At 42.7% G+C, this 14,054-nt stretch overlaps 2 protein-coding genes across 2 annotated transcripts; one reads left to right on the top strand and one right to left on the bottom strand.

The window, feature by feature from the left end:
* Window positions 1-1,048: 1,048 nt before the first annotated feature.
* Window positions 1,049-5,290, bottom strand: LOC139606668 (odorant receptor 131-2). The gene is made up of 2 exons (XM_071458937.1): window positions 4,082-5,290; window positions 1,049-2,548 (listed from the first exon to the last, which is right to left on the bottom strand). The coding sequence occupies exons 1-2, from the start codon at window positions 5,029-5,031 to the stop codon at window positions 2,425-2,427; spliced, it is 1,074 nt and encodes a 357-aa protein (XP_071315038.1). The 5' UTR covers window positions 5,032-5,290; the 3' UTR covers window positions 1,049-2,424.
* A 1,407-nt stretch (window positions 5,291-6,697) lies between these two features.
* On the top strand, window positions 6,698-13,750 carry ponzr1 (plac8 onzin related protein 1). Its single transcript, XM_071458938.1, has 4 exons — window positions 6,698-6,859; window positions 7,863-7,973; window positions 9,032-9,177; window positions 12,908-13,750. Exons 2-4 carry the CDS (start codon window positions 7,865-7,867, stop codon window positions 13,052-13,054), a joined length of 402 nt encoding a protein of 133 aa, XP_071315039.1. The 5' UTR covers window positions 6,698-6,859; window positions 7,863-7,864; the 3' UTR covers window positions 13,055-13,750.
* The last annotated feature ends 304 nt before the right edge of the window (window positions 13,751-14,054 follow it).

Raw genomic sequence — 14,054 nt, forward strand, 5'->3', positions numbered from 1 at the left:
CCAAGTTGTTCTAACATTTTATCACCATGTCTGTGAATGTGGCTTTTAACAGGCCAAACCACTTTTAACGTTTTTTCTGTTCTTCTTTTCTTGTACAAGTTTTTTCTAACCAATAAAAACTGATTAAATATTGAAGCTGAGCAGAAAAGGAAAAGAAAAAATCCCATCAAAGCAAATTTTCTCCCCCCTCCCTTCCTGCCAGACTCACTTCCTATTTCTATTGTATTCATTATAATCTGCAACTTTGCTTTCACTTCTGCAGCCCAGGCTCTTCCAGGGTAGGAACACTTTACAGGGATGCCAGTAAGCGTTTTGCGACCACATGGCTTCTGAGGCAGAGGTGCCACTGTAAAATAACAACAGGAACCCCTTCCTGCGCTTATATGCAGACTTGTCAAGTGTAACTAGTGTGGGGGTTAGTCTAGAGATGATGAGGGCTGTGGCTCCGCTTCGTGAGACCTGTGGTTAAAACGTTGAGAATTTCCCCGGCTCGTGTGGCTCCATCTCGTCTGACATTAAGAAAGAAAAAAAAACCTGACAAACTCAACTGCAAGTGTGCCACAAGTCAACCAAGATGGCAGACTTTGTTTGCCTGTACACACTCCCCACTGGTTATATAACTTCTCTTTTTCTGTGGCAAATATTCAGAGAGAGACAATTCAACAAAAGTCAGCTTTGCTTTGAGAAAGTTTTGATTTTCAACCCATTCTCCATTTAAGAGCCATCACTCTTTTTTAGAGGCGAGATGGTGGATTAATCAATCAACAAGAAATGAATAGCTTCTGTCAGTTTTCAGGCAAAGTGCCAACTATTCTTTGGTTACAGTTTCTGTGAACTGAGTATCTTTGGGTTTTAGATGGTTGTTCCGGCAAAACAAGACATTTGAAAATGTTATTTCTGAGCTCTGGGAAATTATAATGAGTTTTCACTGATTTGTGGGTCATTGCATAGACAGAGATGACTAAGACAAAAGCCCTGAACATTTTGAGAAATATGTAAATTCACTTTCTCGTGGTAATTGGCTATAGCTGAGAAGCTGGATAATGGTGTCACTCTCATGGGTGTCCTTTAAATGAGAAGCTGAAGCCAGGACGCAGCATAAAGACGGGAGACAAGGAAGCAGCTCCACTGGCTCTGTCCGAACCTAACAAATACAAATTATGTTTATTAATATAATTTTTTTAAATGACATTTTTTGAGATGTAACGCATTGATTTGTGAGCTTTAGAGGTGCTAGTCAGCAATGTTTGGACACTTCTTCCTCTCATGTCTCCTGGTTGTAGGAGACGGATGGCTTTTGTCTGATTCCAAATAATACCAGGGCCAGTATCACCGATATCAATACCGATACTGATACTGTTTTATTATTAAAAGTAGCTGATGTAATATCATGCAGGGGAGAGAAATTTGTCCTGGTTAATTAAGAGACTACGCCTGAATATTTTGATCACCATCGATTCATTTGCTAAAATAAGGCAAATCTTGTTATTACTCTCCCTCAATTACATAATCACACGAATGTGTAAAGAAAAATCTTTTGACAATAAATAACAAATGCTTATTGTGTTAATTCTGAAATAACAAGATAAACTCTGCATGCATCCACACAACGGCAGCAGAGAAGCAAAGTGTGCAGGAGAGGGGACTAAAAAAAAGACCTAACATTGTCTTAGCAGGACACTAGTATTGATATTCAAAACAACCCTCTGTAACATCAACACTTTAACGATCAAGCTGCCTACATCTATTGAGAGTGGTGCTGATATTCTCATCTAACTCTGCGAGAAAGTGAATAAGAATATTTCCCAAAATATCAGCAGACAAATGTTTTACTAGAAATGTCAAATATATTAATATTTATATTATTTGTGGGTATTTACTGCCATGTTTTGATTGACGTGACCGTTCCTCTTATGATTTCAGGGTACTCAAAATAGTCACGTGGATCAAGACCATTACACTTACAATTTTTAATATCCACAAGGTTAAGAACACATGGAAACAACATTCACCAGACGATATGTGAAATCATGTCCTCCGTCCCAGTCATCTTAATCCCAAATGATGCAGGGGTGTTTGCAGCCCTGGGGTCAGAGAAGTTGGTTTGTGACGTGAAGACACGAAGCTTAAATTCCTGGACCAGCCAGAGAAATCTGCAGTAAGAGAACTGCCCACTTCCTCTGAAACCGCAATCTGTTGGTCACCGAGCAGTTCCTCTGTGAATCTGCATGTGTGAGACAAGGGGTCAAAACCAGCACATCATAAACGTGCTGATGTCCCATGTTGCTGCACATCCTGGTCTAAGATCTTCTCCTGAAGTCCGAGGAGATCCCTGCAGTTCCTCTCAGGCCTGGGCTGAAAAAAAAAAAACACAGTATCCAAACGTTCCTGTGCTGTGTCGGGGTCCTGGCCTGCTTTTTCCCATCAGGCGCTGCTCATATCACCTTGACATGAGTGTGAGTCATGTGAGGAACTCCTTATTTCCTCCTCTGCTGGGACTTGTGAGACCTCAAGGGAGATGATGGTCTGTGCTGTGAGTGTTCGCTCCCTGAGGGGAAAAAGAGAGTGAAAAGAACCTAAAATTACATCCGAACTTCAGAAATTAACTCATGTGCCCTTTCCTGTGGTGCTGTGGCGAGCTGTCTAACACGCTCAAACTTCCAAAACACTTAAAAGGGAAGTATTTTATATTCAGCTGTGGTTTTGTCCTGAAATCAAGCAACGACTTACTGTCCATTTTAGTTGCTCATTTAGTCATAGTAGTAGCAGAAGTCACAGTAATGTTGAACCTTATGCAAATTAACTAGCTTTGCACGTTTCTCTCGATCAAGTGACCTTATATTGTTATTAATCATCCAAGAAGTCAAAGAAGTCACTTAAAAGAAGGAAAGATTTTCACATTTTAGTATGTTTCTTTTTACACTTTGTTTTGAATGGATTAAATAACCAAGGTATAGCATTTGAATTACAGAGCTAGGCTAGGCTAGCTGTTTCCCTCTGTTTCCAGTCTTTCTGCTAAGCTAAGCTATCTGACCTCTGGCTGTAGCCTTTTATTTTATCATACTGACATAAAAGCGGTGTCGCTCTTACAGTCTAACTCTCTGCAGAAGGTCAAAGGTCATCAGTTGGATCAGCATGATACCAAACACTCAGAGAGGAAAGTGTTTTTGTCTCTGTAAATAAATACATAGGGGTGTGTTTGAGTTGCAGACATGAACAGACATGTTGGCTGAATAATACTGGAGACAGGAAGAAAGTGAAGGTGCCCCATCACCTGCTGTGCTCAAGGTCAATGAATATAGCCACACGCCTGCTGTTCATCTACTACATGAGGCCTAGTGTTTAAAAAAAAAAAAAAAAAGAAGCTGTAGACCACAAGTTTGTTTTTGGATGAGTTGGCTGCTGTTTTCCCATCTATGCTGACATTTCATGTGACTTCATGTCATCAAGTGTTTTCTTCAGGCGTGGGAAATTTCAGTTAATAGCTATTTTCCTCCCCAGTGGTCTGTTTTTCCATATTCAAATGTCCTCATATTACAGAAATATGCAAAATTTTGTAAAATTAAGTTGTTCATGTCCCATTCTGACACCACTTTCTGATAATGAGTTATGACTAATGGTTTATGTGTGGTAAGGCGTTTTGTAGATTATAACTCAGAACTAAGTTTGGATTGCCAGGATGTCAAATCTCTCTGCCTGGTGCTGACCTTCCTCTGACAGACACTTGCTTTGTCTTTATGTAAGAACTCATTCATCAGTGACTGATGACCATGTTGGAAATGACTTTTACTGATGGCCCATAAGAAGGTGACACACTTGCTAAAAGACCATTTATTTATGACTGTGGAGCCTGTTTATTACTGTAAATGACTCCACCAACAGAGATCCCAACCTGGCAACCCCTAAGTTACTAATCTATCACTTATAATGCATCAGTTAATTCTGTTTTAACCATGAATCAAGTCTTTAGTTAGAACCTAAAGAAATGTTTGTAAAGAGTGACTAATGAGAAAAAGGAGCCCTGGTGTCTGTGAGGTTTCAGAGAGGCCATGTGCAGATGAACGCCTCCATCTGGACATACCGTGTTCTGTGGTGGGGGTGTTGCCAGCTGGCCCGCACGGTCCAGCCCAGGACAGTCTTCAAGTATCTGGAACAGCAGGGGAACCTGTGACTCAGCTGCTCCATTAGTTCCTCTTTACGCAAACCGTAAACAACCGGCGCAACGCACTGCGCCAAGCTGAAGAAAGCAAAGATAACCACGGCGGCCAGCTCTTTGGTCTCTGTCTGAATGAAGCGACGTTCATGAAGCATGGTCAGCACGAAGTTCACAAAGTTGGGGAGGATGTAAACGGCCAGCTGGGTGCCGTGCAAGGCGATCGTCCTGCACCCGGCCCGATTGCGCCGATTGAGCACACCCAGTCGCCGGCTCTCCACTAGTATCCTCACGTAGCTGTACAGTATCAGCACCGTGCACAGACCGAGGAACAGCACCTTCGGCCGCACGCCTTGCCTCAGCTGCTCCGGGCCGCACTCTCCGTGATAGCCGGCTCTGCTGGCTTGGGAGTCCGGCTGGAGGAGCAGACTGAGGGGGATGATCAAAGCCACCAGCCAGGTGAGCGCACCCAGCATCCAGGGCCAGTGGCCGGCGGTGCAGGTGGCGCTGTAGCGCATCGGGTAGCACACGGCGCAGTATCGGTCCAGAGCCATCACCGTGAGCGTCAGGAGGATGTTGGAGGCGCTGCTGATCAGGACGGTGATCATGACCAGGCAGGCGGTGCGCCCCGGCAGCGCGTCCAGGTGGATCTGGTAGTAGAAGACGCTGCTCATGCCCAGGTAAACCAGCGCGGACACCAGCAGGTGGAAAACCAGCACGAAGCGGGCATGAGTCCGGAGCCGCTCCTCACGGACGATGGTCCAGTTGATGATGAGGTTGAAGAAGAGCAGCACCGAGAAGGACACGGTGGACACGTAAAAGCGCACACAGGTGTAGTCCCTCGCCTGTGCTGTCTCCGTGGTGTTGTTCGCTGACATTATTCCTCAGCTGGACTTGGTTTTAGATTTATGGGATAACGATGATGATGATGATGATGATGATGATGATGAAGAAGAAGATGATGACAGTGGGAAAGAAAGCTTACCCGCTGCATGATCCTCTCTCACTGCTGTCTCGCTGAAGAATGACTCAGTAACACCACAGCTCACGTTTCTCTCTCTCTCTCTCTCTCTCTCTCTCTCTCTCTTTCTCAAATACACATACACGCATTAGTCATTCTACACTTGTGAGGACTCTCGGTAAATGTATTTCCCACAGCCTCTAACCCCAACCATGATAAATACATAAAAATTACATTTCCTCATTTTGTCTTTAAAATGAAGAAGTGGTAGGATTTCAAAATGGATCTGCAAAATTCAGACTTTTCATAAAAGGCTTTTGACACATTTTGATTGTCCATTCACTAATGAGCCTATATCTGTCATGCTAAGTGTCATAAATGACTTTTAAGATGTAACTGTGAGCAGTCACCGGTCAGAGGTGCTGCCGCGCTTCAGTGGAAGCGGATGAGACGCAGAGCAAAGTTTCATAAACACTTATGCAAATGTGACCAAACTCGAGTGAAAGCTGAATGATGTCTGGCAACTTGCAGCAGAGCAAACTTTGAACCCTTGATGCAGGTGAAACCACCCCCCCAATGGGGCAGATTATTATAAAACAGGTCCCTGGGAACAGATGCACAGGAAGCCCATCAGCCAAATGAATGCCTCTCACAAGAACCATAAAGTGAAGCACACACAGCCTCGTCGTGGTGAGTGTCGTGGTCATGCATGAAAAAAAAAAAAGATATGTTCCTGTTGGAAGAAACAGAAACGCCTCAGAGGAAAGTGCGGACTTTCATGTCGTTTCATGCGCACGTTTCTCTCGCGTTGCTCTTCGCGTTGCGTGCTTCCTGCGACGGAGTCACCAAACTCTGATCTGATTTTGTGTTTGCTCGCCTCATCCTGATTTTGTTCCGTTTTCATGGCTTTCAGAGTGAGCTTGAAGATGATGTTTTATCACAGCTTGCGCCCATTTTTTATAGCACAACAAATTAATTTTTTCCCCTCTCGATGATTCGCAGAACTGCAGGTGGCGCCATGATACCCTCCTCATGTGCCCCCAGCTTCACATTTGATGAAGTCACTTATCGTTTTATTATAAGCGGCATGCAGAATCTGTATGGAGACAAAAGCACACCATGGCTGCAGCCTTGTGCGCTGAGACATCCTTGCTCATTTGAAATGTTCACACTCATTCCTGCGCGCATCACACCACCCAGTGGTGAATGCAGGAAAACTGAGGGTGAAAGAGGGAGTGTGATTTATGGTTCAAATGATAAGATATTCAGTTGATATATCCGTCATGAAGCACAATTTTAGTGCATCACTGCATTCCCGTATTAAATCTGGTGCGTGATAAGCACCAGGCAATAAAATGAATAGTTATGTAATGACCTGTTAGAGTACAGGGGATAGTCTGCATCTACTGAATGAGTTTTAATGGTTTTATCATTTTCCACACTGTATCTTTTCTTTCTTTTTCTTTTTCTTTTTTCTTTTTTTTTTTTTTTTTTTTTGTTCACACACCATTAAAACTTACAGCTACATCTGTATTTTAACTTTGGAGTGCACTGTTGTGCAATTTCTCCGCATCTGGGCTGGCACTCGCTGAAGTGTGAGCGGCGGGTGACATCGAGAGGTGTGTGCACGGTGTGGGCAGGCGACTTCTTTCTTTTCCTGAGAAACAGAAACCCTAACTTTCTTTCGCACCAGCCACCTGCTGCCTTTCTGCAAGTTTGTCAGAGCCCGCGGAACCAGACAAAAGGTAAGAAAAAGTTTGTTTCTTAGCATAAATAGGACACGTGGATGTCTTCGGCTGATGTGGAGCCTGTTGTGAGTTTATTGTGAGGTAATTTATTGATTTATTGTAATTCACCTGAGGGTTGCTGTGACACGAACATGTCAGATGCTGTGAGGGTGAGGGACCTACTTTTGGTTCACAGCGCACCATTTGCACCATTAACGCTTGTTCTTTCAATTCCTGTAGAAAAACAAAGATAAAACCTGCACCTTAGTAAAATGTGTAATTAGCCACTCTGGTTACAGGGGTTATAACGTAACAAAATGTCGTATTTTATCCTATCACACCACTAGATTTGATTTTATTTGACAATATTTGGCTTTATGGTTGGATATCTCTTCACACACTCAAATATCTAGTAAGTTAGAAAGTTAACTCACTGCTGCACTTGACAGAGGAAGTCGAATAGAACAGTTACTGAGGCTAATGCTGACATTAAAACAAAGACAGCTACACAAATGCCAGACACAATGGACAATGGAAGCTGTAATTAAACGCATAAACTCAGCTGAAATATTTTTTGTCAAAGTAAAAGGCATTTAAAGGCATAAACTTAGATACAGTAGATGGGAAAAAGCAAGGGTATGGCATGACATAAATGGATATAAGCAATAATATGATAAGCATAAGGTTAAATTAAAATACATAAACCCAAAAGAACAAAAGCTACAATTGTAGTAACACTGTAAAAGCCACATATACTACAAAGTTTAATGTCTGATTGTTTCACAGTTTACATCCTGTTTATTTAAAAGGTGCTGATTGTGGTTGGGGTCTGGGGTGTCGACAATAATTTTGACAAAGAGAGATGTGAGAGAAATGAGCTTTTCATTTAAACGTATTGCAACATAAATTCTGACCACTGTTAATGGTCATGGAGAGTGTGTGTAGAGGTGCTGGCAGTCTGTCACCTTCGTCCTCTTGTATATGGAGCAATTCCCATTCATTTCTGCCCTGTATCTTCCAGGCATGGCTGTCTACCAGCAACCAGCACAGGTGATGACAGTGACCACCACCACCACCACCAGTGGGGAGTGGAGCACTGGCCTCTGCGATTGCTTCGCTGATATGGGCACCTGTAAGTCTACCTAACAAAGACCAACAAACGCCAGCTTGTACCATTCATCACCACAGACCTGGTTTCAAATCTACAGTGTGCAGAAACAGGTTTCGTGACTAAAATATTGCTTGATGAAAAAAAAAAAAAAAAACCCAGAAAACTTCACATAAGGAAGTAAAGTGTCTCGGAGGTAAATCTCGTCACTAAGTCCATTCAGGAACTGATCATTTCATGCTATCTACACCAGCAGATGGACTTTGCCCAGTTGTCATGGTAATGTAGATGTTCAAATTTACATTTTGGCGTCCCAGTTGGCAAAAAAGCTGAGGCTCAAAGCTAATTTTTGATCTGGGAAACAGTGAAAACAACAAAAACAACAACATAAATGGAAAAAAAAGAAGGTGGTTTTAATGTGTTTTTGATAATTTGAGCATAACCAGATAAGAGAGACAATAAATACCATAAATGCTTGAACAGTTGCTCAAAACAATAAGTTTAATGAACATCAGCCAATGATAGACAGGGTTCTTTTGGCCTGACCTTTGCCTGTCAGGTTGCATAAAGACTTTATTGATGAAGGCTGCATGCGTCATGGCCAAATAGAAGATTTGCGACTGAATATTTTTATTGACTGTTAATGTTCTTGTAAAAACTGGCACAGTGCTCTTTGGAAGTGAGATGCAAACACAACATAATCAAAATATCAGGTATCTTGAAAGGAAACTAACAATTATTTAGGAAATTATTGTTAAACCAGATGTACACTCTTGCTGAGACATTCTCAGACCTGACAAAGCTCCTCCACAGCCACAGACAACTGTTTTCACAGGATGAGTAGCACTCCCGACTCATAGCCACTGAAACAGTTTGTACGTGTGAAAGAAGTGAAGTTCCTCTCAAAATTCAGCTGAAGATCATCAACGACTGGGTTGACGGCTGTATTATAAGAAACATCAGTGTGAAATTTCTGTGACTTTTGAGATAAGTGTAAGATATACAGCATTTTAATACTTAGGTTCTGTCTTAATAAAGTCAAGGTTTACATGATCTTTTTTCTCCCCTCTTCTCCCCTGAAGGTTGCTGTGGTTTTTGGTGTTTCCCCTGCATGCAGTGTCAGACAGCCAGTTTGAATGGTTGGTGCCCCTGCATGCCATGCCTGGACTGCTGCTGTGTGGTGTCCTGCTTACTCCGTTCGGGCATTAGAGAGCGCCATGGCATCCATGTAAGGCCGGTTTTGGGGAGGGTGCAGGGTATCCATGGGGCAAGGGCTTCTTCCAATTAATAATTGCACCTTTTCTCAGTGTTATGTGAAAAATGTGGTTATAAATGATACAATAAGAGCTGCAAGATGTATCAAATGTCCTCATTGCCAAAATGATGACTTGTTACAGTCTACACATGCACTCTGCAGTTGTGACTCAGGATGCCTGTCTGGCATTGGCTAGCATGCTGTCAACTTTGTTTTCGATTGTACACATACATGAAGAGAGTTAGGTTTTTTTTCTTGGAGACATGGCAAAAAGTGTTGTAGTTTAATATTTCTAGTTCAGTCATAAACAAAACTCCTGGTTTGCCCATAAGTGAGGATGTGCTTACATAGAACAACCAGTAACCACTATCCAGTAAGAGCTGCAGCTGTGGTTTCCTTTGGGCCACTACTAGGTGCATCTGTGAGATGCAACATTTCCTCATTTTTCTCCACCAAAATACGACAAAGTAGTAAGAATCATTTTGAAACTACTACAGCGGACGACAAGTCTTTAAACATGTTCTTATGTAGCACCTTTCATCAGGAGCACAAGTGAGTTTTGGGAAGTGAAAAAAAGTCAATTTAATTAAATGATCTAATAACAACAGATAAACTTTTCCAAGACTTAGGAGCAAATTAAGACAGAAAATGCTGGGCCTCCACTCACTTTAAAGGCGCCATTTGTAAGTTTTGCTATTTCTACATAGCTAACATTAGCATTAACAGCTGTTTACTTACCAATCTCGAAGAAACATTGCGAGTTCAGCATCAAACTTCATTCCTATACTCGCCAAGAGCTTCTTCTACTGAAGTTAGCATGCTAACCAGCTAGCCCTGGCCCATCCCGTCACTTTCCAATAGTGACTCATTGTAGCCTCTAATCTGCACTGAAGATGTAGCGCTGCTCAGAGGGTGTATCATAGCCTCTTGTTTTGTTAAGGCAAGAATGGCTGAAGCTCTTGCGACAATCACTACGCACTGCTCCCGGCCACTTTCTCATAACATCCTGCACACACTGTGAAAAAAAAAAAACCTGACAGACTTTAAGTTGCTGTATGGGCTTAACTAAACTTAGCACAAAAAGTAAGGAAATTTGTGTTTTGGTAGATTATTTCTTTGTTGTAACAATGCTTCTTGGCAATAAATCTTATACCGTGGAACAGTATAATATGAAAGATTTTCCAAATCTTCTGGGTCAATGCCGAACAACTTTTTTGTTCTGTTGACTCTTGTTTGGTGTTGTTTGGTCGATTGGATGATTGAAGTCTGAAGAAACAATCATTTAACAAACAGGAGCCTCAGTAGCATGTGGAAGAACTATACACAGCCACAACAGCCTGGCACCTCCTCCTCATGCTGGTCACCAGCCTGGTCACACACTGCTGTGGGATGGCATCCCATTCTTCAACCAGCATTTGTCACAAGTCAGCCAACGTGGTTGTGTTGGTCACTCTGGCACGAACAGCTCTCCCAAGCTGATCCTACAAGTGGTCAATGGGGTTGAGGTTAGGACTGCTGGTAGGCCTTTCCATCCTTTCCACTCCCAAATTCTGGAGGCAGTCTCTAAAAAACCCTGCTCTGTGTTGGCGAGCGGTGTCATCTTGGATGATAGAGTTTGGTCCCAGACTGTGGAGATATGGGATTGCCACTGGTTGCAGAATTTCATCTCGATATTTCTCTGCATTGAGATTGCCTCCAATGATGACAAGCCTTGTTTTTCCAGTGAGGGAGATGCCGTCCCACACCATCACACTGCCTCCACCAAAAGATGTTACTCTATCGGTGCAGCAATCACCAAAGTGTTCTCTGCGTCTTCTACACTTTGACCCCACGATCCAAGTGCCGTAGGCGGAATCTGGGCTCATCGCTGAACATAACGTTCCTCCACATGCTCAGGTTCCAGTGCACGTGTTGCCAACACCAGCGCAAACGTGCCTGACAGTGAAGGGCAGTCACGGCAGGCCTCCTGGCAGCCCTATGAGACCAGAGATTGGCTGTGTGCAGTCTGGTCCGGATTGTCTGGGCAGAGAGCCGTCGGGCATATCGTCCTGCAAAGCTTGACTGCAAATCTGTAGAAGACTGCCTACGGTTCCTAAGTGGCAGGTCACCTCAGTATATTGGCCTTATCACTGTCCAGTAGAGGTGCAGAACATCTCAGACGCACTAGACCAGCGGTGCCCAATATGTTGATCGTGGCATTAGAAGAAGTAGAATCTATTTCTTTTAATGCCGTGCGATCTACATTTTTTCCTCAACTTCATTGGGAGTTCCGTGCGATCTACCTGCACTCCTCTTGCGATCGACCAGTAGATCGTGATCGACGTATTGGGCAACCCTGCACTAGACATTTGCAACGCCGCAGGAGGCTGGTAGGATTATACACAACAATGCTTCGTGCTGCACTCCCTGCCGGAGTTTCTGTGCAGCAACGAGTGTGGTGAATGGATGTATACATCCATAGTGTGGTGCCACCCGAAGAGCTGGGTATGGCGTCGCGTAGAGTGACATCACGGACAGTCAAAACTGATCTGGGTGTTTGGAGCTGTTCAGACTGAGACGCATCTTACCAAATGCGATCTGAAACTACCTCCCGAGGTGGTTTCTGTCTGGTTTCCAAAAATCGGATTTCATGTGATTTGTGACTGTTCAGACTTCAAAAGAGCCATCCAGTTCCAATCTGGATGGGCTAAAAATCGGATTTTGGCTGGCAGTCTGAACAAGGCCAAACTGACCACTGTAGCAGGGCCCATGCTCACAGATGCTGCCAATCAGGTGCCAATCAGGCACCTGATTGTCAGCACCTGGGGTTACCAGAAGCTCAAAACGAGTCAATAGCAACAGCAAAAAAAAGCTGGTTGGCATTGGCAGAGAAGATTTGGCAAATCTTTGACTGGCGCAACCCACATGCTCAGCTCTGCTGCTCATCCCACAAATGCATGTTCCTTACAAATGTGGCACCATTTAAAAGGGAAATAAACAGGCTTTCCAACGGTATAAAATTTATTGCCAAGAAGAAGAACACAAATTTCCTTACTTTTTGTGCTTAGTTTATTTAGAAATGTACCCATGGTCCTCACTGTGTGGTAGGTAATCACTAAAAGTACCATTCCCTGAGGTTTCTTTGAAAGCTGATCATATACACAAAGAAATATAATTTTTACCCAGCAGTTCATACAGCCATTTCCTGAGGCCATTTCAATATATGTCAGCGCTGATGGCTGATGAATTTTTTCTTTTCATTATGAAAATTGGATTAGCAACCAACTGCTTATGAGTGCTCAAAGCAGCAGTGGTCTGATTAGATTTTAAATCTCAGAAAAATAGTTTTCCTGCTCTGCAAATAGGGATATCCATCCAGCTGACGACTGCAGCAGAGGAAACTCCACCGGGCGTTGCTTGTACTGATGGAGATTTAACACTCAGCTCTACAGAGCAGTTTAGTGTCTTTCAGCTCATTGTTTTGATTTTAAGGCTCACAACTTTACTGTTAGTTAATTCTCACCACTTTTATCAACTGTTTCCAGCGGCTGAAGCAGGTTGCTGTTTTCAGGAAAAAAGCTCTGTACACTACCTTCCCAGCACCAAACTGCTGACAGTTAGCAAAGTTAGCAGCTAGCTGGTGAACATAGTGGAGCATTTAGCAACTAAAGAAATCATCCCTTTATTCTCTCTGTCTCTCTTCTTCCTCCTCCTCCTCCTGCAGGGCTCGTGCTGTGGAGACTGCTGTTCGTTGTTATGGTGCTACACATGTGTCTGGTGCCAGATGAATCGCGAGCTGAAGATCAGGAACAGGGGGCCGGTCACCGCTTCAGTGGTTACCACACAGGTCGTGGGAGCTCAACCATTTTGAATAAGGGAATGTGACATGTTTGCTCCACCTTTTAAAAACAGCTTGCTATTTTTCCTTTGGAGTGATATAAATGTACAAGACAAGGATTATTCTGTTTGTTGTGTGATCAGAATTAGGAAGAAGACAGACAAAAAATATAGCCTACAACTCCTTTTGTATACTTTTGCATGTTATATACAGCAGCTAGCACTGAGTGTCATAAACATACTCTTTGTGCTTTGTGGTTTGTTGAGATTTAGCTGTTGACTTATTCTTGCTGTTCAAAGCCGTAGATTCACAGTTAAAGCCAGATGTTTTGAGTTTGAATGTTAGTGAATAATGTCATGTCAGGTTCAACATACTGATGTTGTTGCCAACAAGCTCACATCTATCACAGTGAGTCCCCACCTGCGCGGAGTTTAACTGGTGTAAAAAGACAAACAATCAGCATACACATAATATGATATATTATTATCTCAGTTTATCACTAAGAAATAATGTGTGTCCAGCTTTTCAAAACTTCAAATGCTCTTTATTGACACAAGAACATATGACAGCATCTTTGTCAGATCACATTATTCTGTTAAACAACTGAAACTACTTTTCACTGAGTCCTTACCGCCAATGTTTGACAGTTTCTCACTTCTGTTTTTATTCATGATTGATGGTGAATAAAATGTTTTCTGTACATGGAAATAGAAACTCTTGATCAGTGAACCATGTTTGGGTTTGACTGCTGCATTCAAATCACAGTTCAACAACTCTGTATACTGCTTCACATGTGCAACATGTCAGGTCTGTGTGTCTGCACAACATCATGACTGACAGGTTCAAGTGTGCACTCAGGGTTTGGGCGACTGGTTCACAGGAACTTTGATTATCATTTTTATCAACTGAGAAGTAAAAAAAAAAAGTGTTTGTCAGTGATGGTGTACAGTATTTATACACTTATTAAGCTACTTTTGTAGTCATGCTTACAATGGCGATATTTTAATCTCAAAGTTAAAAAGGTCTCTCCTCG

This window comes from Trachinotus anak, unplaced genomic scaffold, assembly GCF_046630095.1.
Source record: "Trachinotus anak isolate AG129_WGS33_773 ecotype Australia unplaced genomic scaffold, CSIRO_AGI_Tana_v1 ptg000023l, whole genome shotgun sequence".
Classification (NCBI taxonomy): Eukaryota; Metazoa; Chordata; class Actinopteri; order Carangiformes; family Carangidae; genus Trachinotus; species Trachinotus anak.